At 63.6% G+C, this 16,185-nt stretch overlaps 7 protein-coding genes across 7 annotated transcripts in view; 3 read left to right on the top strand and 4 right to left on the bottom strand.

Annotated features, from left to right (window-relative positions):
* The window catches only part of F751_5328 (Copper methylamine oxidase), a gene marked incomplete at both ends in the record, with an annotated part of 4,011 nt that extends 3,386 nt beyond the window's left edge, over positions 1–625 (top strand). Inside the window, one exon of the mRNA XM_011403128.1 lies at positions 131–625. Coding sequence (XP_011401430.1) covers positions 131–625 — 495 coding nt within the window. The remainder of the gene's footprint in view (positions 1–130) is intronic.
* A 230-nt stretch (positions 626–855) lies between these two features.
* Positions 856–1,294, bottom strand: F751_5327 (hypothetical protein; the record flags this gene model as incomplete). The annotated part of the gene is made up of 2 exons (XM_011403127.1): positions 856–1,045; positions 1,167–1,294. 2 exons carry the CDS (start codon positions 1,292–1,294, stop codon positions 856–858), a joined length of 318 nt encoding a protein of 105 aa, XP_011401429.1.
* Positions 1,295–2,536: 1,242 nt separating this feature from the next.
* Positions 2,537–3,943, bottom strand: F751_5326 (hypothetical protein; the record flags this gene model as incomplete). Its single annotated transcript, XM_011403126.1, has 4 exons — positions 2,537–2,962; positions 3,292–3,600; positions 3,719–3,809; positions 3,903–3,943. 4 exons carry the CDS (start codon positions 3,941–3,943, stop codon positions 2,537–2,539), a joined length of 867 nt encoding a protein of 288 aa, XP_011401428.1.
* Positions 3,944–4,465: 522 nt separating this feature from the next.
* F751_5325 (hypothetical protein) lies at positions 4,466–5,036 on the bottom strand (the record flags this gene model as incomplete). Its single annotated transcript, XM_011403125.1, has 3 exons — positions 4,466–4,522; positions 4,623–4,755; positions 4,882–5,036. 3 exons carry the CDS (start codon positions 5,034–5,036, stop codon positions 4,466–4,468), a joined length of 345 nt encoding a protein of 114 aa, XP_011401427.1.
* Positions 5,037–5,333: 297 nt separating this feature from the next.
* On the bottom strand, positions 5,334–6,337 carry F751_5324 (Ubiquitin-conjugating enzyme E2 C; the record flags this gene model as incomplete). The annotated part of the gene is made up of 4 exons (XM_011403124.1): positions 5,334–5,372; positions 5,467–5,581; positions 5,763–5,926; positions 6,131–6,337. 4 exons carry the CDS (start codon positions 6,335–6,337, stop codon positions 5,334–5,336), a joined length of 525 nt encoding a protein of 174 aa, XP_011401426.1.
* Positions 6,338–7,496: 1,159 nt separating this feature from the next.
* F751_5323 (hypothetical protein) lies at positions 7,497–10,133 on the top strand (the record flags this gene model as incomplete). The annotated part of the gene is made up of 6 exons (XM_011403123.1): positions 7,497–7,570; positions 7,715–7,901; positions 8,026–8,391; positions 8,542–8,773; positions 8,914–9,125; positions 9,432–10,133. The coding sequence occupies 6 exons, from the start codon at positions 7,497–7,499 to the stop codon at positions 10,131–10,133; spliced, it is 1,773 nt and encodes a 590-aa protein (XP_011401425.1).
* Positions 10,134–10,619: 486 nt separating this feature from the next.
* F751_5322 (Gamma-tubulin complex component 3) lies at positions 10,620–13,937 on the top strand (the record flags this gene model as incomplete). The annotated part of the gene is made up of 8 exons (XM_011403122.1): positions 10,620–10,961; positions 11,331–11,488; positions 11,711–11,921; positions 12,141–12,321; positions 12,584–12,738; positions 12,916–13,107; positions 13,328–13,456; positions 13,623–13,937. The coding sequence occupies 8 exons, from the start codon at positions 10,620–10,622 to the stop codon at positions 13,935–13,937; spliced, it is 1,683 nt and encodes a 560-aa protein (XP_011401424.1).
* Positions 13,938–16,185: the final 2,248 nt, after the last annotated feature.

Here is a 16,185-nt window from a genome sequence, read left to right as displayed (position 1 = left end):
GAAAGAAGATGAGCATTGATCCCCTGGCCCCTGTACCTCCATGTCAGCCTCGCACCCCGATGCTCTTCCCACCACTGCACCCGCTGTACCCTCCCAACCCAGGTCATCCCCCCAACCCCCAACCCCGCAGATCATGAACCCGCGTGTGATCAACCCGCTGAGCGGCAAGCCTGTGAGCTGGAAGCTGATGCCCACCACCGCCTCCCCGCCCATGCTGGCCGGCGTCGGCTCCGACCACTACGAGCGCGGCTTCTTCGCCACCAAGCACCTGTGGGTCACGCCCTACGCCGAGGACGAGATGAACCCGGCGGGGGAGTACCCGCACGACCCCCGCCCGCAGGCCAACGGCGGCATCCGCGCCTGGACCAAGGCAGACCGCCCCGTGGCCGACGCCGACGTGGTGGTCTGGTTCAACGTGGGCCTGACCCACTTTGTGCGCACCGAGGACTTCCCCGTCATGCCCGTGGAGCAGATCGGGTTCCACCTCAAGCCCTACCACTTCTTCGATGTCAACCCCGCCATCGACATCCCCCCCGAGCGCGACCCGCGCTCCGTCCAGGCCAAGCCCTGCTGCGACGAGACCCCCCTGCCCTCCCACGCGGGGCCCGCCCTGCCCCGCATGTGAGCCCGGCGGGGCCGGGCAAGCGCGGGACTGGTGTGCGGGCGAGCCGGGGATCAGTGTGCAAGACCTTCCCCACGCCCCCCTGCCTGCGACCAAATGCACCCCCCCGCCACACGGTTGACGACCGCCGTGTGTGCCCCGCTGAATCGCTGCCTGCACTGATGCCTGTCACAAGAGACTGTTCATGGTGTCAGGGTGGCGAGACCGCAGCAGCAGCCGCCGCGATTCACCCTTCAAGCCTGTGGTCGTGCCTGGTGGTCCACGGCATAGCGTGCAAAGCGCTGCATGTCAGTGCGCAAGATGCCCTCCACGGTGGGGGTCAGCACGCTGGCAAAGGGCTGCAACAGGCCGGGGACCTCGTAACCGATGGTCAGCTCCACGATGCATGAGTCGGGGCCAAAGCGCCGGAACAGCAGCTGGCCCCTGGAGAACGGTTGCAAGGAAAGGAGGGATCAGTTGGCAGTGGTGAGGGACCTTGGACTCCTCACGACACCCTTTGAAGGGCACGTCTCCAGCAGCACAAGACAAAACACGACTTCCACACCTGTTTGGCACCTCCAGGGACCCCCCTGGACCCTTGTAGCCCGGGACGGAGCGCCACTGCATCTGGGTGTGGGGCTTGTTCGGCAGCGACTCCGACAGCCAGCTCAGGCTCCACCCCCGCCCAAACATGCTAGTGGACAGCCGCCACTGCGAGAGCGCCGGGTTCTGTGCGTCAGTCTGTGAGGGATGCAGGGAGGGAGTGAGCATGGGTGCGGCGGTGAGCTGTGATTGCTGGTTTCAATAATACCAGGAGGTCCACACTTCGTGCTCCCATCACCGGCTTCACGTGGCCTGGAATGTACTCGGTGAGGCAACGACATGCCAGGTGCTCGTGTCAAATACAGTCGTATCACACGCTCGCACCCAACGCCCCCATTACCTGGACACTGCTGATCCATGGCATCCAGTCAGGGATGCGCTCCTTGTCGTCCCACAGATCCCAGGCCGTTTCCACTGGGACATGGACCGACACCTCCGCCCTGCGGCGCCGCAAGCGGGTTTGAGGGGCCTGATGCGATAGATTGCGAGTTTTTGGCTAGGCCAGGCCCTTTCCTCTTGCGATTCGCGCTGGGCATGGCTCCATGCGGGCTACGAGCAAGCCATGCACCCCACACCTGTTCTCCAGCCAGACGTTGCAGATCTGGGACTGCCTCCCCCTTGCGCTATGCAGTGATGTAGGTAATGCTGGTTTCACGCCAGTTTGTAGGCTCCTTGCGGCCGAGGGTGTGGAGGAAGGCGCACCCCCGCATGGCCTGGATCCAGCGAGCTTCATCGTCGATGCGCTCGGCCAATTGACAGGGGTCTAGCACACCATGCGGCCGCAACCGCGCGTCGGGATGGTCAAGAGACAAATGGACGATGGTCTGGGAACTTGTCGCCTGTGTGCGTACATATGCGCACTCCTTGTCGTCTGCCCTGGGCGCACCCCGCCCCCCCAGATCGCGAGGGATCGCGATCCGGCCCTGTGGTGCTGCGGACCTCTGAACAGGGGGCAAGACGCCTGACGCTCACCTTACTTTGACATTGCAATGCCTACTTCCCAAGACTTCACTCGAGCCTTTGCTGCTGTCAGGTCAATACACACCAACCGCACGCACACTCAAGGGAAAAAAATAGCGATGGGAGGAGCTGCAGGCATACCAGGGGTGGCAGCCCGGGCTGGCCCGCCAATAGCATGTGCGAGCTCAAGGATCAGGAGGGACAGGAGGAGCATGGGGGTGCATGCACAAAGAGGAACAGTAAACCACCAGCAGGCGTCCCGAGCGAGTGCCGCGGCCGGCGCCGATCCGCGCAGGGTGGCAGCGGAGGAGCGGAGCTGGTGCGCCAGACCCGGGACGCTCGGCGCGTGTAGGGGGGACCAGGTTCCCGGCCCTACTGCGTGGGGATGGGCGCGTAGCCCGCGGGCGCCTTCTTGGGCGGGAGTTTGCGGAGGATGAACAGGACGAGGGCAGAGGGGATGACCTCGGCGCCGCCGTAGTAGATGAGGTTGAGCAGGGGGTGCTTGAGCACATCCAGGTCGGCGTCCTCCTGGTCGAAGGCCGACCAGGCCGTGATGGCGGAGCGGAAGAGGAAGCAGGTGGCGCAGATGCTGGTCACGGCCCCCACCTCGCGCAGCTTCTTGTTCCGGCCCCGCGACTCGATGGGGAAGTGGCGCAGCATGAAGAAGAGCCGGCCGCCGAAGAGGAGGAAGGCGAAGGCCGCGGCAGCGGAGACGCAGGCCAGGAAGCAGCCAGACAGCTCCTTGCCCAGCTGCGCCTGGGAGTCCCTGGCCAGGGAGATGAACACCCAGATGCCAGACTGTGGTGAGAGAGTTTTGGGGGGTGGAGGAGGGTAAAGCACAGGCCGAGAGGACTGGCATCCTCTCACAGGTGGGAAGGGGGGGATGGCCATACGGAGGGGCGGCACTGCAGCACGGGCCATCGCCAAGGGGAGGTCACTGTCACGAGCAGAGCACTCAGAAAAGCCTGACCCAGCCTTTCATGCGTGGCGCAGCGGTGAGCAAAACAGGGAGATGCGGCAGCGAAACCTGGGGGGTTTTGCAGAGCATGCAGTGTGCAAGACCCACTCCCACTTCCTCCTACCACGACAGCCAGGCACATTCACAGTAACACACATTCAAGCCTCACCTGGATGCCATAGACGATGAGGTTGATGATGACAAAGGTGGGCCGCAGGGCGGTGGTGGGCAGGGACCGCGCCTGGTAATAAATCTCGGCCCAGAAGAGGACCAGCAGGGTGTAGGTGGAGAAGAAGAGCAGGCCAGGGAGGTCCAGCAGGCCCGCCTGCACCACCACCAGGGGCAGGCGCTGGACCTGGCCCCGGAAGAAGAACACCGCCGAGCGCAGGCCGCAGACCAGGAAGTTGAGGAGGTGGAACACCTTCTGCGTGGTCCAGCCATACTCGGGCACCCGCAGCTGAATGCGCACGATTTGGACCTTGGTGGGGGTAAGGGGGGGGGAGGTGCACGGTGAAGGCTGGCATATGCATCGAGTGAGGAGTGGGGGGGCCCTGACCCATCCTGGTGCCCTGAAAGTGCACCCCATTGATGCTCACCAGCGCCACCAGGGCTATGACGAGGTAGGAGACGGCCAGGGTGTCGTAGGCCCCCGTCTGCCAGGACTCATTTCTGTCGATCTGTTTCCACCTGTGCTCGTGGATGGAAGGTGGTGTCGAGGCGCCGCAGGGTAAGACGCCAGGCCCACCTTCAAGGCAGTGCCACCGCCCTGCAACCACTCACCAGTCCGGGAGCAGGTAGTCCAGCTCCTCCAGGGGACGCATGGCGACTTCACCCCGCTCTCAATACGGTAATATTGCCCTTAAGGCGGCCCGACCTGCCACGGAGCAACCCCGGTCACTCCGAAGCGCTCCACAAACCGCGGGGTTGAGCGAGTAACAACTCGTGGGGGGGGGCGCCAAGGTTTACTGGTCTCACGATCGCGTCTCTCCACAAGGAGAATATTCCACAAGGTAGCACTTCTGTACTCCAAGTATTGGACGTGGCAGGGAGCGGGCCTCCGTATGGATTGTTCCGGCAGGCAAGCGCAAATGGGTCAAGGAAAGGGCGAATTCCACAAGCTGGAGCCAGTGCAGAAACGCACCCAAAATGCCGTGTTCACAACTGAAGGGCTTCAACCAGCTACAGATGAAACACAGCCTCCAGTACATCAGAATTGCACAGAAGGCCACTCTCCTTAAGGAAGAAACCGAAGCCTGCAATTGCAAGGGCACAATCAAGGGAACTGCAGGACTGAAGGCCGAGTACTGAGCTTGGGCCAGAGTCACATCCCAGCGCCATGTCTGTCAGTCTTCCTCGACCAAGCTGATCATGTGCCCATCTGGTCCTCGGATGGAGGCAACCTGAGACAGAAAGAACGAGTGTCGCTAGCAGAAACTGGATTCATGCAAGTATCGCGTCAATGTTCATACACAAGGCGGCAACACAAAAGGCGTGCATTACCTTGCCATACACAGAGTGGTGGATCTTGCCGTCCATGCGTCCTCCCATCGTCAAGAGGCGGGTCAGTGTATCCTGGATACTCTCAACATTGAAGCTCAACACTGGACTGAACCCAGTTGTACAGTAGGCCTCTCTGCAAATGCAGTGACAGCATGGATGGTATGGAGAATGGTGCGTGCACGCAGGTTCACAAAAACCAAATTGCTGCATGCATTGTCATTACAGCAAGCGTTCAGCCATCCGCCCCCATCGTGCCTACCCCGGCGCCGTCTGCAACGCGATGGTCGTGTCCCCGCTTTGGAGCTCCGCCCATCGCTCCGTCAACACTTTTAGGGGGAGCCCCAGCCCTTCATTGTAGTATCGTGCGGCTGCTGCCACATCCCGTTGCATGAGCAGGATGTAGCGAAGAGACATCGCTTACCCGTTCATTGTTCAGTGTCGAACAGGGCCTGCTTGAGCTTCCTTTGCTTTGAGGCGGACTGCTGGAGCAGCAAATGTGCACACGATGCAGTTTATAAAGGTACAAACGGCGTTTCTAGCATTATATCTTGTGATTCAAGGGCACATTTGAAGGGCTCCACCACCTTCAAAGGACAAATCTCCTTCTTGCTCCTGGCGTGAGTTTCGAATATGTTCTGCCAAGCTGGATGATCAAGGTGTATTTGCTTGCAACCGGCACCGTACTACATAAAATCGCGTCAGACAGGAGCCTCAGGACGTCTTGGCAGCATTGTAGGTCTTCATCACCATCTGCACAAAGAAAGGGTAGCTCCGTTTGTCAGGAAGAACCGGTCTGAAGCATCCTCTCTGCTTTGCGTACCCAAGCCTCCACCCCTCTCGTCACCTGGCGATACACGGCTTGGTCCTGGTCCCACAACTTGGCTGCCTGGACGTTTAGTGGCGAATCGTTGTTTGGGTCCGCCAGCAGCGACTGGATCGACTGCAGCACAGTCCGGACGCTGTATGCGGCTACAGTGTGGAGTGGTAGTCAGTGGTGAGCTTGCAGTGGCTACAGCATAGAGACTGGCAATGTGTTGTCCAGCCAACAGGTAGTAGACACCCAGTGTGCCGGCACCGACACACAGCACAGGTCTTACTGCAGCAAGACCCCGTCACGCAGTTCCTCCCCTGATACCTGACCATTTCTCCTTCAGGATGTCCAGGCAGATGTTGCCCTGAAGGTCGACATTGGGGTGGAAGCAGGGGGTCTCAAATTTTACTGTCGGCGGCTTGAAGGGGTAGTCTGCCCCAAAGTTCAGGGACAAGCGGAATGTAAGCTCCTCAAAAACAGTCCCAGATGCTCCCTGCGGTACGGCAGGAGTGAATTGTGTCAGCGCATGATCCATGCTCTACACGTGGAGACTCGACCTTCCTGAGAGGTATTGAAGGTGCCTCCCTCCGACATGTGCGATGCACGAGCAGCATTGGCACTCAGGCAGGGCTCCTGCGCCTGGACCAGTAGAATCCTCTAGAATAAGACTGCTCCTAGCAAGATGTGCAGGACGCACCTCAATTGTGCCAACCCATGTGAAGAGGGAGTCGCCCTGTGGAAATGCAGAGATGCCCTTCTCGCCACTGCTCATGAGGCTCATAAGCTCCTGCTGTAGCCTCTTGGCCACGGCAGCAGTGTCGAGCCGCTGTAGAGGCTCCGTTGAACCTGTTTTGATCGGACTCGGCTGGCCCCCGATGGAGCCCGAGGTCGCTGTGGTGCTCATGGTCTCTGGAACCTAATCCTCCCTGCTACGTAAACGCGTTGTGGGGCCCATAAAAAGGCAAATTATGTAGCAGATGGATCGTTTTACTTATTAAAGTGCGAGTGCTGAACCTCATACCTCGCCACGGTGGTGGCATTGTGGGACCTCACCTTCTGCTGCGGCCTGGAAGGGTCCGGTGGTGCAGGAATCGAGCAGCAAACCGGAGCTTCAGTACGCCTACGAAGACCGCACCTGCCAACTGTAGTTGTTATGTTCCGCAAGACGTCTCTATGGTCGTGTCGTGTACATGAAACCGTCTCCGCTTACGTCACCTGTCTCGAGCTCGCAGCCGAGTTTGAACAGGTCGGTCCTGCTCTCCATGCGGTGTACATGTGGCCGTGGACCAGCCCTGTACACAAATCATGGTCAGTGCTGCTTAAGCAGGCCCAAACATGTTTGACATCAACAATCTTATCAAATTGAGGTAGTAATGAACATCTCACTGCAAGTGGGACATGCCTAGGGTCTCTCTCCCCGTCACTAGTAAAGGGAACTCTCACCCGTTGATGTTGGCGACAGCTTAGCCAGAGCATTCTTCCATGACCCCCAGCTTGCGACAGGACAGGTTATGGTCACATGCCCCAATACCTACTAGGTCTGATCGCTCATGTCTTGAGCAGATGTTAGACACTCGCCCTTCCCTGCAAGCAGCCACCGTTCGCGCGCGATTTTGAATGACATCGACAGTTCCTCGCGGACTGGCCAGATGCCCCCCTGTCCTCATCGGAGGTTTGCGGAGCAGAGGAACTTTACATCGACACACATCGCCGATTTGATACAAAATTTTATTAGACAGCCCATGAGGTGACACTTATTCACCATAAGCTCCGCCCACTGGTGCCAGAATGGCGGACAAGTCACCTCCGGACACTCCACAGCAAAGCACGCCTATTGCTCGCGGCATCCTGGGCAACGTGCAAGATGCCGCCTTTAATTTGTCTGCCATTCGCAATACACCCAGTAAGCCTGGCGCGCATGTACCGGGGGGGATGGCAATCAAGGGATTGCCGCAACGGACTCTGGTGCGGTGGGCACCCCGTACAGATCTGCTCCACCTTTCCGACGAACAGGCAGCAAAAGCGCACGGAAATGGCTCTACAACCAGATGGCGACTCCGCTGATGGAGCCGCTGGGCTGGAAACTGCGGGCCAACAACCCGGTGTTCCGGGAGGCAGGCAACTCTCCCCACACAGAGTGAGTTCCTACTGACCGGAACAGGAGTCCCCATCCCTAAAACAACCAAACCTGGGGCTCTCATGTCATCACCAAGCTCCGTTCCTCCTCCGTCCCATGCGACCATGACTGGGAGGACCTCCTTCTCCCCCCTCATTCCCACAGGCTCGCCATCGCCGACGAACCTGGGACCCCCGCCCATGCCCGGATCGCGACCGCAGCCAGCGCCCTGTCCACTCCCTGCGGCAGCGAGAAGCAGATGATTGCCTGCGTCTACCCACGCAGCCACGTGGTGGGATCGGGGAGCGGCAACGCTGGGGCTGCTCTGGAGTCTGAGGCCTCGGCTACCGAGGTGAGACCGGTTGGGACGTGGCAGCATGCCAGGCTGGTCGCTCCAAGCCTAGGGCATGCCGGCATCAGATGACATGTTGGTTCTGATTCGTCTCAAGCGTGTCCTTTCGTTCAAAACCCAGCAGCACTCTGCAGCCTCCATGGGTTCCGAGGCCGTGGACTCGCCAGCATCCTGCGGGAGTGATGCGGCCACTGATCTGTTGGAGGGGGGAGACCCCACCCCGCGCCCCACCAGTCGCACCCTGGGCCTGGAGGAGCCGAGCTTCGTCACAGCACAGCGGGTCGCTGCCGAGGCAGGCGACCTGCCTGGCCAGAAGCCCCAGCCAGAGGCCCTGCGTCCAGCCCAGCCCCTGCCGGGGGTGGACCGGGAAGCTGCCTTGGTGCCTTCTGTCGACCCTGCAGAGGCTGAGGAGGCCGCCCTTCCCCCCCCTCTGGCCACTTCTGCGGAGAAGGCACGCAGCTCCCTGCTCTCCTACTACGCCCAGACCGGGGTACGATGCCAGTGCCTTATCTGCTTGTGGCTTGGATCTGGTAGTATTGGGGATTGCTGAGGCCTATCTAACTTGAATATCATCACAACGTTTCACCTCTAGTGGGTCGACCCATATAAGACATCCCCAAAGCATGCGCACTCCATGCAGGAAACCCGCACCATTGAGGCTGGCGCCGAGCCCCGATGCGTCACGCTGTCACCGACAGATGCCCCGGCCCCATCTTCCTCCGGCAAGGTGTCGCGCGTCTTGACCCGCCTCCCAGGAGCCCTGCCGCTCGTGGTCCGAGGGCTCGTGCTGCTGGGTCTCCTGGCTGGCCTGGCCTGGGTGCCGCTGACCGGGCCTCCGCACCTCCTCTCCCGAGCCGCCTCCCCGGCGCCAGGTGCGGTTGGTAGGGGGGGTGGAGTCTGCTCGAGGATTGTGTCTCGTGCAAGCCAGCAACATTGTGACTGATGCTGAACTTTGAGAGTGGTTCCCCAGTGATCTAAACCCTTGCTCTCCCCGTCCCGACACCCTGCTCAGGCCTCAAGCTGGTCGTGGGCCCGAGGGAACTGCTGCCCCTCTGGCGTCGCATGCAGTCTGCCGCCGCGGCGCAGGCCACCACCGCACCGATCCCCGCACCTGCAACCTTGGCAGGGGTTAACCCCTGGACCCTCCCCCGGGCCGTGCTGGATGGCCCCGCGGCCGCGCTTTCCCGCATCGTGCGCGCCGGCGCCCCCGGCTTGGCGCCCCCGGTCAGGACGAAGCCCGGTCCCGCGCCCGCCCGCCTCCCGCGCCACACCTGCGGCGTCGACACCTGCCCTGCCCCCTGGCCCGAGCCGGGGTCAGAGGGGCCCGACGCATGGGGAGCGGCGGCGCTGCCCTCGGCCCTCCGCGCCGCGGCGCGGGAGGGCCGGGCGCGCGCGCTCGCCGCGCTGTCCGGCGGCGCCAGGGGCGCGAGCCAGGCTCTGCGGCGCGGGCGCGGGGCCGCGGAGGCCGCACTGCTGGCGCGCCGCGGGCCGGCGCCCCGCCTCCCCCCGCCCGGCGAGCTGGGGCCGGAGCACGACCCGGGCGCGCCCGTGCCCGCTAGCGCAAGGGTGCAGGCGGCGGAGGAGGCGGGGCCCTCGCTCGCCCACCGCGCCCGGCAGCTGAGTGCCTGGGTCCAGGCGGGACCGGCCGGGAGGGTCCTGGGCGCGACGCGAGGGACGATGGGTGCTTCCCTCCCCTCGCTCGCCCTCCTGGGCCCCGTGCTGGCCTTTGGCGGGCCCGCCCTGCTCCTCGTCGGTGTCCTGGCGGCCTGCCTGCTGGCGGGGCAGTCCTCCACCGGCTCAGCATCGACCACTGGGCTCGCGTCCGGCGCCGCGACCGAGGCGCCCGACTTTCCCACGCACACGCCCGCTGTGGGCGGCAGGCTAGCGCGGCGGGGGGGGGTGGCGGGTGCCCGCGATGCTCTGTCGTTCCAGGGCGGGCGCGGCACGACCACGTCCCCATGCACGGCGCCCGTGTGGAAGCACGGGGGCGGTGCCCTGGCCGCTTCCAGCGCGGGGCACGCCCAGAGAGTGACCCGCCGCTCCCCCACGCAACCTCCCCGCAGGCGCCGCACGGCCACGGCCCCCCGGCCGCAGACCGCCTCGCCCGTGGCCTCGTACACCGCGCGCCAGTCTGCCAAGCGCGGCGCAGACTCCGCCCTCACCGGCCCGACGGCCTCCACCTCCACACCGGGGGTGCACACCCGCCGCATGGCACGCACGGCGCTCGCCTAGACGCGCGGCGCGGCGCGGCGCGGCGCCCCACCGTGCACAGCAACTCCCTGCGACGGCCGGCGGGGGACGACCTGCGCGCTCCACAAGACACCCCACCCACACACCCAGCACCGACGGACCTGCACTGCGTTTCATTGAGTTGCCTCACCCCCCGTTTCGGACGCGGACAGAGAGATGGACGATCGACAGCCTGTGACCACCCTGTAATTTCCTCCGTGAGGCATGGTCCAGGGGTCGGGGGAGCTGGGATTTCCTCGAGCCCCGACGACCGGGTGCTGCAGGGGCGTTTCGAAGATCTACTGGTCAGCATCCTGGGCCGGGAGTGGGAGCGGAGGGGTGTCAGGCTTTGCCCCCCCTTCCAAAGGCATGCAAGCAGTACCGTGGCGATCCCCCAGTACCGCACCTCGAACCGAGATCAACAGGTGGATCCGAGTACTTGACCCACCCACCCCCCGCGATCACCGCTCGACATCGACGCGCACTCCCATGGTCCTGCCGGAGCACATCCTGGTGCAGGAGGCCCTGCACGCCTGCCAGGGCATCAGCGGGCGCTATGTGTGGTGGCAGCCCGGCAAGGATGGGGGTTCCTTCGCGCTGGGCCCGGGGGCAGAGGTGCCCCCCGCCCAGCGCCAGGCCGTGTCCCGCGTGGCTGAGGTTGGAGCCCTGCTGCGTCGCATCGAGGAGCTGCGTCGCGACCCCCCCTCCCCGCTGCACGAGGCCCTGGGCTCGGCAGCCTCCCGGGAGGTCTCCTCCCTGCTCCGCCTGCTGGCCATCCTGGAAGCCAGGGCCGGCACCCGCTCCGACGCCCTGACCCTGCGACGCCTGGAGGTGTGGCTCGCCGAGCCCCGCACCCGGCTCCGCGTGCTGGCCGGCGCCCTGGGGGCCGCGGGGGCGCGGCGCGGGGGCGCGGCGCTGGACGCGCTGCACGCCCTCTCCCGCCACGGCGACCCCCTGGTCCGCGCCGTGCTGGTCCCCCTGCTGGAGGCCGCGGCGGCGCCCATGTTCCGGGGCATCGCATGCTGGGTGCTGGAGGGCGCGCTGGAGCCGGGCGCCGACTTCTTCGTCGCCGCCACGCACGCGGCGGCGGGGGCGGGGGAGCGCGGCGGCGCCCCCGCCCCCGCCGCGGCCGCGGCCTCAGGCGCGTCGCACCCCGCGGTGCGCTGGCGCACCGGCTTCTGCCTCGACCCCGACGCCCAGCCGCGCCTGGTGCCGGGTGCCCTGGCCCGCTCCATCCTGGACGCGGGGCGCACCGTCAACTTCCTCAAGCATGTCTGCGGGGACGTGGGCTGGGAGGAGGGCGTGGCTGCGCACGCGGGCGCCCTCTGCCCGCCCTGGGGCTCCTGCCTCCAGCTCAAGTGGGTCGAGGGTGTGGGCGGAGGACTTCTCGTGCAGGGGGGGGTAGGGTATTGCTTGTGTTTGTATGACCGTGCCGGCATGTTCAGCAACTGCACATTGGTGGGGTCCCTGGGCTCGGCTCTGAGTTGTGGTTCACTTGCCAACCTGCTATTGCCGGCCGGCCACTGCCTGTCCTCGAGACTCTTCCCCACAAAAATCTCCTCATCCAAGTGCCCTCGCAGGTGGCTGGAGAACGCGGTGACGGGCGTGCAGCAGGCCGCCAGCGCCCATCTGCTTCAGCACCTGCACCGCGCGCACGGCCTGGAGCGCCACCTGCTGGCGCTGAAGCACCACATGCTGATGGGACGGGGCGACTTTGTGAGCGCGCTGCTGGACCTGGCGGAGCCCGAGCTGGACAAGCCGGCACGCCAGGTGTCGCAATACGTACTGCAGGTAATGCGCATAATGGGTGGGACGTTTGGGTGGAGAGGGGGAGCGCCAGAGGGGCTCGCATCTGGGGGTTTGGGGCCGAGGATGGGAAAGGGGGGCTGCGACGAGCCGAGCGCCATCATCTTCATCGGGGCTGAACGCCACCGCTCGATGCATCCCTGCTTGCCAGCCCGACATGGGGCCCAATCAGGCATCCATTCATTACCCACGACCCGCCGCCAGGGACACCTGGATGCCGCGCTGCGCGCCAGCACCGCCTCCAGCCAGGACACCGACGTGGCGGACCGGCTGACCGTGCGCCTGGCGCGGGCGCTGGAGGGCGACTCGGGCTGGGACGTGTTTTCCCTGCAGTATGCCGTCGACGGCGCGCTGGCGGCGGTGCTCGCCCCCAGCGCCATGGCATGTGAGGCTGGGGGAGGGGATCTTGTGATGGGGGCGGGTTGTAAGGGAGGGTGTGGCGTGGCTGGGGTTGGGCAGCCTGGGGGGGGAGACGAGGGTCGTGGGCTGGCAGCCTGCCCTCGCCCAAACTATCCGCTCCCCTCTCCTGGTGTGCCTCCAGGAGCCAAGTGCTTCACTTTCCGGATGAATCTTCGCAATGGCAGCTGCAAACCTCGCACAGTGTGCCTGCATCCCACTCCATACCCTCCCCCTCCTCCATGTCACAGCCTACCTCCGGGTCTTCCGCCTGCTCTGGACGATCAAGCGGGTGGAAAGGGTGCTCGGCCGTGCCTGGGCGCGCCTCAACGACGCCGCGCACGCCATGGCCACGCTGCGAGCTCTGGAGAAGGAGCACGGCGTTGACGTCTCCGGCGCCGAGAAGGTAGGGCTTGGGTTGTGAAAGGCGGTGGGGCAAGCGGCGGGCTGGGTATCGAGGGATCCTCCTCGCAGGGACAAATCCCTAGATGGATCCAGCCGCCGTTCCCCACACCCGCCCTGCCAGCGAATATTCCCGTTTGAGAACCCCCTCGGCATGCCCCTCCCACTCAATTCTCAAAAGGTGCCCACAATGCTGCGAGCCTTCCACTCCTGGAGGAGCGAGGCGGCGCAGTTTGCGTCCAGCCTGCAGTCCTACATCGCGCTGGAGGTGATCGAGCCCGCCTGGGCCGAGTTCGGGGCCTGCCTGGGGAAGGCGCGGGACCTGGACGAGGTGGTGGGACTGCACGAGGGCATGCTCGCCAAGCTGGTGGAGGTGAGGGGAGTCTGGAGCGGGTCTTGTGAGGGATGCGGGGGGCCCTGTGGGGCTGGATGCGTGTGGCCGGCGTCGCAGAGCTTCTCAGATGGTCTTCCACTCCTCCCGCTCTGTCTTGCGGGTGTTTCGCGAGTGGGACTCACGTCCACAGCTCACTCCAGCTGGCCAATTCTCGCGTTGCAATGTTCACCCACACACTCCCGATTCACACCCACTCCAGGGCCTGTTCCTGGGAGGCACGGGCCCAGGCCTGGGCGGCAGCTCCCTGGGAGGGCAGCAGGGGGCATCTGCGGCCCCGGACCCGCACACTGGCCTCCGAGCGGCGCTCATCTCTATGGCCGCCCTGCTGGTGAGGAGTGCGCTGCGCTGTCCAGTCAGGCCTGCAGATGTCGCACTGACTGTGTGGTTGTCTCGGTGAGAGCCTGTCTGGCGGCCAGCACAATGCCTGTGCCTGCCTGCTGAGACGAGACCTACAAGTTGGAGCAAGCCTTGGACTCCCCCTCCCCATGCGCCAGGAGCCCATCCACGGCCTGGCCGGTTTGGTAGAGCAGGCCGTGGCTGCGCAGCGCGGCTACCTGGCCCGCGTCAAGGAAAGCGAGACCAGCGGGACATGGACGGACGAGGTGTACAACTCCCCGGAAATCGAGGCGGAGGCGCTGACGGAGCTGCACGGTGCCATGTGGCAGGCCCACGCCGCATACGAGCGCCACTTCCGCACCTTCCTCTCCCTCCTGCCAGCGCAGAGCCACCTGGACCTCCGCTTCTTCCTCTCGCGGTTCGAGGAAGGGGGGCCCAGCGGTCCCGGCGGCACGGCGCTCGACTTTGGGTGATGGCGCTGACGACGGGCCTCAAGTTTACCCACCCCTGACCCCCTCTCTGGACGACTGCAACGCCCCTGTGTTCAGGTGCCAAGGTCTGGGCAACCCTGGCACTGCATTGCATTCCCTCCCAACATGGCCTGGCATGGCCGTCCCTCGCGATCTGAGTCTGGATACCGGACAGGTGCCGCCTACACCTGAGACCCAACTGCAAACCCATGACACTCCTACTTGTGGAAGTTAAGACCCAACAGCGAGCACATTTGAGGAGCATGAGTGGGCATATAAAAAAAACAAGCGAGTGTGAGTCGTGGGTGATACAAGTGCATCATGACCCTGGCGCTGCTCAAAGGAGCATGATGCCTCTTTGAATGGGTCAGGAGTGGATGGCCATGGTGTGCTCATCTATCCAGGCGGCCAGGCCCTCGTCTGGCAGGCTGGGATCCAGGAGGGGGAGTCCCACGATGCGCTTTACGTTGCACCACCTTTGGAGATGGTGGAGGTATAGGGAGGATGTGTATGTGCATCGAAGTTTGTGGCTAACCCACTCCAGGTCTCGCTCCATGGGCCACCCTTCTCCCAACCTTTACTAAACCTACCAGCCAGGGCCATTGGCATCTGAGCCTTCTGTAGGTTGGGCTGGCCTGTTGCATTCCCAGTCCCACTTGAGCAGCTGTGACCGGTGGGTGTGGCGGGCTGGGTGGTAAGCTGCCTGCTCATTCCTGGTCCACGCAGGATATATTGCAAGCGGGCACCAGCGGCGCATGGCTCAGCTCCTGATGGAACACAGGCAGGATTTCAGTCACGCACCAGGTAGAATCCGGCGGCTTCATCGTCCCACATGACGCAGCGCAGCCCATTAAGGCGGCAGTGCTGGTCCATCTACATGGAGCATGAGAGGCTGGTGGTCAGATGTTGGACTCGACCTGCACATCATGCCAATCTGCTCCCACTTACATGCACGGTCACCATATCAAGCAAACAGGCTTGGTACCTGGCGGATCTTCTCTTCGGGCCAGCTGGGTCTCCGGCGACAGTTCTCGGTCACCATCTGGGTCATCCTTGATTCGAGGGCCTCAACCCGTCGTCGCCTCCTCCCCAGCACTTCGGGGTTGTTCTTCCTGCAATGATGCAACAGGGGAGGGAGTGCACATACAGGCTTCCATTGGGATCACAACTTGCTCCATCCACGAAACCTAACGCCGAAGTGGCCCTGTATCGGTTGACAGCACTCACGCTGCCGTGTAGACATTGCTGGTGGGTCCCATGGCCATGGTTTGGTAAACCGGATGATGGGACGATGCTGCCCGAGCTCGTTTGCCGTGACGACGACCCTCGGATGCGGTATTTAATGCACTTGGAAATGCCTGATGCTGCTTCTCCCCTTTAAGTCCCAGAACGACCCGCCAGCGATTCCAGATGGTGTTGCTGTTTCGCATGCGTCTACTCGTCTTCCCCTCCACGAGGGGATCCATCTAAAACCCGCCGAAGATCCGGACGCGGTCCGGATTTGCAGACGAAAATCGTGATGAGCAGACCGCAAGTTGCACGGTAGCATTGCTTCCAGTCATCCACTGCACCTCCCACATACGTTGTATGGTCGCATCGCTCATGTCGACACCACCCGTTTCACCCTGCTGGGTCAGCCCAGGTGTCAGAGAAGGCTCAGAGCACGTACCTCCTCCATCTCCTCCTCCCAATCCCAGGCTGAAGTCGAGGCATGTGCGCTGCATCGTTATGGTTTCAATTTCATTGACTACGCACAAGAGAGGGATGCTATGCGAGTGGGCCGCTCAATCGGAGCTTGGTGCCAGCATCAGGGATGCAGTTCAAAAGGCTGCAGCGACATGAACAAGAGGGATTCTGCAGGATTGCACCTGGAATGTGGTCGCCACAGCAGCTTCCGCGACCATTGCTCCCCGCCGGCAAGCCCACACCCACAAAAGCTTGTGGGTGGAAGCACCGCGACAGCACGGCAATGGGGCGTGCCACACAGTGGGATGATTCTTGTAATGCACAGCAACAATCAGCCGGTGTTCTGCATGCCTGCAGCAATCCCCTTCATCGTGATGATCCTGTTGGAAAGTTTGGGGGGGGGGGGGGGGGCGTGGTGATGGATGGGAGGAAGTGGAGCACACTGTGCAATTTGGAGCGGGTGGATGTCCATGCAGCGGGAGACGCCTACTTCTGCGGCACCTCACCATCAGCGTCACTCACAAATTCCCGGACCCCCCCCCCCCCCCCTCCCCCCCCCCCCTTC

This window comes from Auxenochlorella protothecoides, assembly GCF_000733215.1.
Source record: "Auxenochlorella protothecoides strain 0710 unplaced genomic scaffold scaffold61, whole genome shotgun sequence".
Classification (NCBI taxonomy): domain Eukaryota; kingdom Viridiplantae; phylum Chlorophyta; class Trebouxiophyceae; order Chlorellales; family Chlorellaceae; genus Auxenochlorella; species Auxenochlorella protothecoides.
The sequence above is the reverse complement of the archived record's forward strand: the minus strand, read 5'-3'. Positions and strand labels throughout refer to the sequence as shown.